The sequence below is a fragment of the Perna viridis genome, chromosome 4 (assembly GCF_037379345.1).
Source record: "Perna viridis isolate PV_CMFRI_1.1 ecotype Kerala chromosome 4, ASM3737934v1, whole genome shotgun sequence".
NCBI lineage: Eukaryota > Metazoa > Mollusca > Bivalvia > Mytilida > Mytilidae > Perna > Perna viridis.
In genome coordinates this window covers 45,495,671-45,506,114 of record NC_142448.1, presented here as the reverse complement: position 1 = coordinate 45,506,114, position 10,444 = coordinate 45,495,671, and the positions used below count along the sequence as shown (strand labels likewise).

The following is a 10,444-nucleotide window of genomic DNA, read 5'->3' as shown; positions in this document are numbered from 1 at the left end:
TTGATTATTTCCTTGATTCAACTGTTAGTTTTATAGTATTAGCTATTATGAATTTATATATTTTCATTAATTCAACTTTCTATTTTCTTTTTCATCATTAATTGTTAATATTATTAATTTCATCTTCCGTCTATCGTGCGTTTGAACGCACGACAAGAGCATTCGTTTATTGTGCGTTTTGTGAGCGTTTAGTGTACATTTTGGTATCGTGCGTGCGGGAAACCTAAACGTCTCAAGTAGTGTAAGATAAAAATAAAATGTGCTGTTTCTAAGTTCCTATTTGGCCACAAAAAGTCCTAATTCTATCCAAAATAATTTTATTAACACCACAAACTCCCACATACAGTAGAGGAAGGTAAATAATTGAAAAATACAAAGATGTAAACATCATAACTAAACGTTCGACTTTTGAAGGTTACATAATCATTCAACAGGTTTTAGCAATAAAAATCACAAAATATGCCTAAATATTGAAAATAGATTCAAAGAACAACCAAAATACTATTGTTTGTTAAAGTTTTCATCAAAATCCAAAATTGTAAAAGATGAGCAAAATTGGGACCTTGGGAACAGGTGAGCAAAGTCAAATTCCTAATATGAATAAGTCAGAAAGTCTGAAGTACATGATAGCAATCTTCCGAAAAATAGAATATACATAACATCTATAAATTCTGGTGCGTCTATATTTCCTAAAACTATGTCTATGCCATAACAATGACAAAAAATCTGAGTGTTATGCCTAAAAAGGGGGCCTAAAAATACCTATGTTATCATTTACTTGGGACTAAAATGTGCTTCAAACATGATTGCTCGACTGTAACAAACGAACTATGGATACACCAAGATACACTAAATATGGCTCTAAATCGCAATAAAATATATCGGAAATATTACAAAAATTTGCAAATGAAGTGTAGTTTGAATGTACATACGATAAACAAGTGTAAAACAACTGATTAGGGTCATTATCTCTGACCACCCTATGAATGCATGTTTTGACCTAAATAATTAATACTAATATCAATATATAATCATAAAACACATTCTAACAATATATTTGTAAATCAAAACAAGGCTAGGAATTATACATACCCTGTGGGGCCTATGAATTCCTCCAAAATAGAATAAATCCAATTGGTGTGCGTTTGTTTACATTTTTAAAGAACATGGGAAAAACTAATCTAGGGGAGTGGTGCCCAAGTATAGGTAATGTAACAGAACATAGAAGATGATTACCAATTGGACAGTCATCCACCAAAAGCCATAAAGGATTTTGTTTAAACTTTCTAGCCTTATCTGTTACATTACCTCTTGTCGTTAACTTAAAATTAAAGTTTACCATGTGAAATGGGAACATCAAAATTCAGAAATTGCCCTTAATAGCTTTATTTAAAGATCTTTTAGTGTATGTCTTTTGCTAACTTTGAATCGTTTATAGTGGCTTTTATTACTTTTGCTGTCGGTGTTTTTCAGACCTTACTTAAAGGTGTGATTACACTTGTTGACCTTTTGATATATTTACTATTTTGGATTCAGTTATAATGCTGGTCCATTTGTTAGGGTTCATGACTATAAATTATTATGATTTTACGGACTGATCTTTTTTGAAACACCAAAAATAGGTCATCTTATATCATAGTAAGTAAAACAAACGGTTGAAAGTGTAGGGATCTTAATTTTAATTGATAATTTTTTTTAAAATAAATGTATTCAGAAATATGTGTTTTTATTGACAGAACATACATGTCCTTTAACAAAAATAATGGTCCAAAAAGATTGCAATGTAAAGATATCCGTAAACTACAAACCTTGGAGATTTATCAGGTCCAATATGAAGAAAAAAAATGTTAATACTTTATTAGTAATCAAACAATGAAAGATGTTGACCGGTAAGATATCGATCTGCAGGAAAAACGATAAAACAACACATCAACTAAATCACTTGTGTGTAATTATTTACTTTCCCAATCTATGATACCACTTTGTTGTAATTTATAAATGTGACTTTAAAAACATAGTTGACGTTGTTGTTTTGGTTCCCTTGATAACAAGTTTAGACTTCTTTATCAAGCTATTTTATATTTTTTTTTAAATTTAAACTTTTAAGCTGTATATATTTATATTCAAATATTAGTTCTTTCAGGTAATACAAATCGACGTTCATGGCGTTCGTTCTTGTCTGCACATATATTATTGAATTTAATTAATTGAACTGAATAAAATTGATTGCAGCAACGAAGAGGTTAAGAGCAGATTTATCATTAACGAGAAAAATAGTCTCACACATACCTGTTTCTGTTAGTGGAGTCCGAGTTTGCTTTTGTTACTTTGTATGTACCATTTTAGTTACTTTATGTTATTTGTTGTGTATGTCTATTTTCCATGTTTGGCCTTTGTCCCTTTGCATTCTTTTGATAACCGCAATAACCTTGGTTCCAGTGATTTCTCTATACAGCTTTCAATGATTGCACCTTCAGATTTGATGCTATATTTATTCCGTCAAATAAAGCTTTCAATATGATATTCATTTATCTTGTTCTGCTGGCTTGAACCGTACTTTTATGATACTTCATATAGCATAATTTTTATTTATGTATATTTATATTTAATGTATTGAATCCTGTTTTCTATTTTCTATGTGTAGTTAATTCTCTTTCGTAATCTTTTTGGTTTACATTTTAATCATGGTTCCATAGAATTTCCTTTCAGGACCGAAAATGTAGCGAAGACACCAATTGAATTGGTCCCATTAATTGTAGATTGATGTATCAAGATAAACTACACATGAATCTTCAACAATATAGATTTGCTAACAATACGCATATTATTTAATACTTTTTTTAATCTACAGGATAATATATTTGATTCCCCTTATTTTATTGTCCTCAACAAGAAGGAGTTGTGTATGAACTAAAGACACCGTTGTATTTCAAAATCACATCCCTATCCATCCCGGATAAAAATAATCAGAGAAATCCTTGCTGAATTGTTTCCTTAATTCAGATCCCTCCTTTGCTGGCCATTTATAATACGTCACATCTCCTCCAGTAAGCCAACCAATCCACCAACCAAAAGAACCAACAGTAGTTATAGTATGATCACATGATGATAACAGAGCAACGATTACTTCACGTCTATCATTGTGTACATACCTCACTGATGTATTTTTCGGGAAATGACTTCGTGCCCATTTCAAGTCCAAAGATGATACTATGAAAACGGTATTTTTGTACTTATTTTTGAAATATTGCACAGCTTTAGATAAATACTCTGGGGTTGCAACATTGTATCCAAAAGAATGGTTCACCATATCGCCTCTCCGGATGTGTACCCCTATAAGAACAACATTTTTCCTGGATTTTATTTTTAGAGCATTTAATTCTTTGTTCAACATTTTATTAGCCTCTGATTGCACATGTGGACGAAATATCAGTTCTTTTCGTAGTCTGTCTCGGTAGGTATAGAAATATTTCCAGGACTGCAAGTAATTACCTAATCGTATATTTTTTGAAGCACTAAATAGCATTATTTTTTCATCAAATGCACAATCCATTTTTGAATATATACTATCGTGATTTTTGCAAGCATGAGTGATATTGTCGGTAAATACATTCAATCTGAATACACGATAAAGTTCAGAGTCCTTTGATATAGCAATTGTCATTCCTTTTGACATGGCGGCGCCAAAATGTGTAGCAAAAATAAAAAGATGATTACCCAGTCCTCCTAAAAAACTCGGACATAAATAATATGTGGTATTAACTTGGTTAGATGGTAAAGGAGTCGACTTAGGAAGAGGCCCAGAAAACGTGTATTTCATTGTTGATGATGCACTTTTTCCGTATGGAGTTGTATTCAATGTTGTTAGCAGAGACAGTGACGCTGGTGTACCGATTATTTCTGTTGTCATGACAGTCAAACTGTTGTTATAGAACATTTTTTTATAGGAGGGTTGAGTAAAATTCTTTATAAATCTGATGCTGTAGAAGGAAAAGAAACTCAACGTAGTACTTCCGTCCATTAAGAAGACAAAAACAAGTATCCACAAGGCAATGGCACTCGTCAGTATTAAATTCTGTGAACCTGCAAATGGGAGACAATCGAAATCCAAAGAAAGTTCCATTTTCATGGCCTTACTGCACATGTTCAAATTTAATTAGTAAAAAGATAACTTTGCAAACAGTAGTTAAGTCGCCTTTATGAATTTAAGTGAGTAACTTTACACTTGTTAACATACAAACGATGTGGATAGGAAACTTTTTTTTATTTTTGTTTGAAAGAATGCTATTATTTTCTTTTTTGCATCTATTCCAAAAAAGTATGATGTAGGAAACTGAAACTTTGGTGACAAATGACTATGTTATGAAGTAAGATTTTAAGAATAGGTCTTTTTTAAATGGCAATGGGCAATCACCTCCTATTCAATATATCACAAAAAAAATTTCTTGCTTTATGTTTTTGATTTTCAATTTCCAGTGTCTAAAATCTAAAAGCATGCATTGAACGGTATCTTGTCTTCATATTTCTTGAAACGTTATATATGGCAACTCGAATTTTCTCATCCATGTGGCCACGGTTTATTATAAACGAGATGTACAGTATCGTGTTTGATTACATATGTATAAATATTTGAAAACATTCAAAACATTGTAATGCAAATATTTAAAATGAAACTTTATAAACTAGATTTTGAAAAAAAAATCACGTAAAAATAGCAAACGCAAATACACTTCCTATTTCCTGTATTCTGCTTTTTCTATAAGAATTAATAGTAAATAAGCAACCCAGACACCACTTAAAAAGGGGAAATAGAAAAAGTGCATTGGTAAGGTAAGTGTTCTTTGCTTTTCTACAAACATACAGCGTCTTGATGAAATAGAGAAACAAACTAATACATGTTAAACATATCGTTTCTTATGGTGCATAGTTTCGGCAAGCTTTGGTATAAACGTTAGAATTGTGATTTGAAAACGTCTTACTAAGGTGCTAAAGGGATGTAAAAGGAAAATAACGAACAGTGGATATAATACATCTTGGCTTTATCAGCTGATACATCAGCATACATGTCATGTATAGTAGACACTGTTTAAGCTACAGTGCCTAAATCCAATCCATGTAACTATAATTGTGATTGTTCAACGATCAACAATCAGTTTCAAATAAGTCATCGATCCGTCAAAACCGATCCGTTAAACTGGTAATCGTTTTCGTTTTCTTTCTCGTGGCTAATGATCGGTTTATATTTTATAAAGATAGGTTTGCTTTGGTTTTCCATTTTTACATCCATTGATTAAATTACATAAAATCAGACATATAGTAATTCGTTTGTCTATAAAATTTACTATTTTTAATGAGATACAAATGGTTGTTTCATTATTTTAAGATCATGATAAAATTAACTATTTTTTATTCGTTCCGTTTACATGAAACGATCATCCGTCATTTTACATAACAAAACCTTGACCAGATCGTTCGATTTTCAATCTGTCAGCGAACATTCAATCATCGGTAATGGATCCGTCAAAGTGTTGCTCGGATCGGTTCAGGGACTGTAACAGGTACATGGCATTGTATGGAAATGAAATAATAGAAATCTTACACTTTCGAGGATCCATATTGAAATTCATGTAACTGGATTTCCATATTTCCATTTTAAATCATTCTGTTCCTTTTTAAATCCTATTAAAGAATGAAATTAAAACTGAAATACTCTTTGTTCCCAAATGAGATCTGATGCGAAACTTTACTGTAAATTGAATAAACATGACATTAAGAAACATGCATGCAGGTTTTATACATACCAATCACAACTGATCTCGCATTTGTATATAAATCCTTCAATTATGTAACATATTTCGAATAGAAATAAAACGCGTTGCAAATTGAATATAATGCATATCATAAATGATTAGCTAAACCTAGAAAGATTAAATAATGAAACATTTAAGAGAAGTTAATGAGATTAGATACAACGGTAAGGTTTGTTACCATAATCTTTTCTGAATATATCCCCAACAACAAAAAATGTTCTCTTTTTTAGAGGTTGTTGTAGAAGAAACTCGATCGTCGGTTTTGAAGTTCCACAAAACAGTAGATGCATGGGATACTGATATGACCGGTTCAAACAAAGTTTTAAGCAAGTTAAATGGATAAGAACGTCGAAGCATAATACAATGTTATTTATCAATGTGTGAACGATATCCAGGTAAACTTATATTTTAAAAATGGAAATCTGTAAGATATTCTTGAATTATATGTCAAATCTCAAATAGCATTTACAAAGGAAATTATCTGTTATAAATAAATAAATGGTTGCACATTTAATGTTCATATGTAAGAATAATATTCATGGTTTTCTACCCCGGACTTAGTAGAACGTTTGTAACAGTATACAGGTTACCAGAAACGTGTTTGTTGTTTAAGTGATATGTAGTAAAGGATTTATCGGGTATTATCTTATTCCTTTAAAAAAAACAAGGTTTTGACCATAGTATAGTAATATACTAAATGTAAATCCATAAATGAACATATTCGTAAAACTACTGGTATGTCATGGGTGATTTTTGTAAAGAGTAAACCATCAGTGATGACGGGCTGTTCTGACGTTTTCTTCAAAAGAACAAATAAGTATACTTGGTTAAAACTGAATTATTCAATGCGTCATAGTTTTCCTTTCCTCGTTTGTTTACCCCGGACTTGACTTTTTTGAGCAACTCGGCGAGTGTTTCTAGAAAAGCCGAGGACGCTCACCCTAACGGTGCACCTGGTCCATGCTCATGTTTTAAGTGGAGTCCGAGTTTTCCATGTCTGATCTTTGTCCCTGGATTACATTCGTTTGATTACCGCTATGACCTTGGTTCCCTTGATTACTCCTTGCTGTTATATTTACTAAAATATTTATGCAAATGAAACAGTTGTTATGCTTTTTATTCCATTTTGATATTTTGATTTTTGGGTTATGATGTACATTTTTTGGACTTAGATCTCTCCGTACACTTGCTTCAAATGCTCCTGTGAAAGTTAAAACCTTGAAACACCTGCGCAAAATTTTAAAATTCTCGATATTTATGAGTAATATATATATTATATATTAAGCACGCAAAATTGCCTTTCTAATGCAATGAAATTATTAAAGCAGGAGGATTCCACGTTTTTCATTTTATTTTAGTGTTCTGTGTGTTTTATACCCCCTCAAACAAAGATCATAAAAATACTCTGTCGTCTGCCCACATTTCTCGCGAAGGATTTCATAGAAAGTAAGGCATCATATGTGGACAAAGCTACATTAATTGATGGATCAATCTAAATGGAGATAAAGCTATTGAAGGGTGTGACATGTTAAAATATCGTAGGTGTAAATTCACCTGAACTTAAAAACATTTATCAGAAGGTTATGCATCATATAAAAATGTGCAGGAAGGAATATACCATTAAAAAGCCGGACTCCATAGTGAGATAGTCAGAGTATTGCCAGCTAATATTTTCGTTTTGAGCTGACTCCAATTGTTCTTTTTTTCTGTTGTTTCTTATTGTTTCTGTTGCTTTTATACTGTCGTTTTAGTATAAACTCAAACACAGCAGTTACGCAATTGAGCTGTAACTGTAAAAAGGGAGGCCAGTTTCTAGAAAACCAATGATCCGTTTTCTAGGAACTGTCGCTATTTTTGACGTTGACATGTTACCAGAAGAATAAATAATTTTATTTTCTGAACACTGTGGCCTAATGAATAAAATGTCACCAATCTTCCACGTATCCTTTTAGTTAGAATAGACCCGATACTAATTTAGTGTGTAGGCAATTAATTGTATATTGAACACATATTCAAAGGAGTAGGTTAAGATGTTTTATCGATGAAAGGTCTCCTAGGTTGCTACTTCTAAAATGTCCATGTTTACAAAAGACACAGATTTTTTGAAGTGGCATATTAGATATGAAAACTCGTTTCAAGCCAACAAACTCGTTGATATATCTACAACGCAGTGGTCACTATTGCAAAAAAAGAGAAAACAAACAAACAAACAAAACAAGAACAAGAAAGAAGCCAAAAAATAAACGTATTATCAGGGTTCATCAAAGGTGAATTGATTCGTAACTTCTGAAATACAAACAATGAATATGACCTTAAACGTATTCTGGGTAACTTTAAACAGCTTCAGAACAATGGGGATATTCCGAATTAGAAGTAGAAAAGCATCTCGCTGAGGCCTTGAAAGCTATAAGAAGCGATATCTTGTAAAACTGTCGACAATGTGGGTAAAGTATCAGTGATATTAGGTACAAAATATAATTCACGTTAAAAACGGATAAAAATATATAATAAAACACTGACATTTATTACAATTTTATGAAATTTACCGGGAATCATTTAAAAATCTTATTATCTATTACCTGTTCAATGGACAGGTGAAACAATCTTTGAATTTGAAAACGTTGGATGGCATGGAAACTTCATCGGTTTCTAAAGTAAAATGACATATCAACGTGAGCGTTTAAATACCTAGTACCTTTGTTGCTGGCTGGAAGTGGTCTCGTAACACTCTTTAAAGAACTTGAAACAAGGTGCGCTCCCAGACATCTCATTTTTAGAAGTAATGGGAAGCAAATGAATTTGTATTTGACGACAAAGGAGTAAACACTTTGCTAAGACTGTCTCTCTAGACAAAGAAGGATGTCATTATTTCAAATTTAGCACCGAAACTTGGTGGTCACTTCAAATACGGAAAAGTTTCACAGGAAAGTATCACGGAAAATTGTGACCTAAGAATGGCATTTACCACGACCGAGGATGACAGGACTGTTAATTGAAGTAACAATGACCAGCCATGGGTTTTGAAATAGAAATAATATAGAAATGCTACCGTCTTGGATTAAATAACTGACATCGAGAAATAAAAGACTCACCTGGATGATATTGAAAGTATATCTGATTGTTAGAGTAGTCAAAGGACTACTTTGAAGCTATCCACAATATATATCTATGAAGATGTAAATGAAGAGAGCTTCGTTGTACTTAATAATCGTATCGTTTTCAACCGATTTCCCTCATTGCATTGTTCGTACCATATTGTTTTTGTTTTGTTTTTTTATGGTGTTCAAATTGTTTGCCATTAAAAAAAAATCAAATTAATTAATCAAAAGAGGTATAGTGGTTTAAGACAAATACGAAGAACAAGGCGTTAAGAAAGATATTCACAACCTACCTGTGCAGTACAATCCTATAGCCTATGTAAAACATGACATAAGTGTTATGAATGTTTACATGTTATTCTTCTTCCATGAACAGAATTGATTAATGAACAATTGATCTTGACAATATAATATTTCAAACCGCAGATGACAAAATCAAATAATCCCAAAAATTGACTTCAAAGTATAACTGTTTGTATTATAAAATGTTTTTGGCTCATCAAAAACTTCATTGATTGTCAATAATAAGATGGAAACATACTTTACCTCAATTAGTCTCGTACTGCTATTATTGTTTGGTTTTATGCTTGGTTTGCTATGGTTCTAAATTTCAATATTAAACTCATACCTCTTTTGTGATAGTGTATTTTCAAGAAATTGGAAGTTTTAGGACCTATTAAATCTGTTCAATCAGGAGCATCCTCTGCGCCTGTCCCAAAAGTAAAACCCCCGACGCTTCGATCAACTTGTGTGATTTTGATTTTTTTATATGTTAAGAGTGTAATGTTATGTACAATCCCTGAACCAGAATATTTATCATTTAATGCTCAAGTCGATTACAGGCTCTGTACGTGTCTTTTTTTTAACCTACAGTTCATAGAAGGCCAATATGTTGCCTTGGACCAATTTTCTCACTGTTTCTCTTTGTTTCATTTCTGGTTTCCATGTTCTCGGTTATTTTTACCGTATCATATGAACAAATTGTTGTAGAGCGTTTGTAGATGTATACAGGTTTAAGTGATATGTAATAAATGATTTATCGAGTAGTATCTTATTCCTTTAAAAAAATCAAGGTTTTGACCTTGGTATAGTAATACACTAAACGTAAATTCATAAATGAACGTATTCGTAAAACTACAGGTATGTCATGGATGCCTTTTGTACAGAGTAAACCATCAGTGATTACCGGGCTGTTTTGACGTTTTCTTCAAAAGAACAAATAATACTTGGTTAAAACTGATTTATTCAACGGGTCATAGTTTACATTTTCTCATTTGTCTACCCCGGACTACTTTTTATAACTCGGTGGGTGTACGCTTACCCTAACGGTGGACCTGGTCCAAGTTGGTTGCTCATTTGCTTTTGTTACTTTGTATGTATGATATTAGTTACTTTGTGTTCTTTGTTTTGTATGTCTGTTTTCCATGTCTGTTTTTTGTCCCTGGATTACATTCTTTTGATTACCACTAGAACCTTGATTCCCTTGATTACTGCTGTACATTCGCAGACATATCGAAAAAAGAAGGAATCATTTCT

At 32.1% G+C, this 10,444-nt stretch overlaps 1 protein-coding gene across 4 annotated transcripts; it reads right to left on the bottom strand.

Annotated features, from left to right (window-relative positions):
• Nucleotides 1-2,805: 2,805 nt before the first annotated feature.
• LOC148620258 (galactoside alpha-(1,2)-fucosyltransferase 2-like) lies at nucleotides 2,806-9,353 on the bottom strand. Of its 4 annotated transcripts, XM_088580999.1 has the most exons (4): nucleotides 9,202-9,280; nucleotides 8,390-8,459; nucleotides 5,600-5,679; nucleotides 2,806-4,083 (listed from the first exon to the last, which is right to left on the bottom strand). In XM_088580999.1, the coding sequence occupies exons 3-4, from the start codon at nucleotides 5,649-5,651 to the stop codon at nucleotides 2,936-2,938; spliced, it is 1,200 nt and encodes a 399-aa protein (XP_088437125.1). In that variant the 5' UTR covers nucleotides 5,652-5,679; nucleotides 8,390-8,459; nucleotides 9,202-9,280; the 3' UTR covers nucleotides 2,806-2,935. The 4 variants fall into 4 exon arrangements, with proteins under 4 accessions (XP_088437125.1, XP_088437124.1, XP_088437126.1 ...); XM_088580998.1 differs by lacking the exon at nucleotides 8,390-8,459 and having other exon boundaries at nucleotides 9,202-9,353; XM_088581000.1 differs by lacking the exon at nucleotides 8,390-8,459 and having other exon boundaries at nucleotides 5,600-5,746; nucleotides 9,202-9,268.
• Nucleotides 9,354-10,444: the final 1,091 nt, after the last annotated feature.

What these genes read in the sequence shown, in the direction of transcription:
- LOC148620258 (XM_088580998.1), bottom strand. Translation starts at nt 5,651, where the DNA reads ATGGAAATATGGAAATCCAGTTACATGAATTTCAATATGGATCCTCGA. An exon ending in CAATATGGATCCTCGAAAGT is followed by an intron (nt 4,084 to 5,599) that starts GTAAGATTTCTA and finishes TCCCATTTGCAG; the next exon opens with GTTCACAGAATTTAATACTG.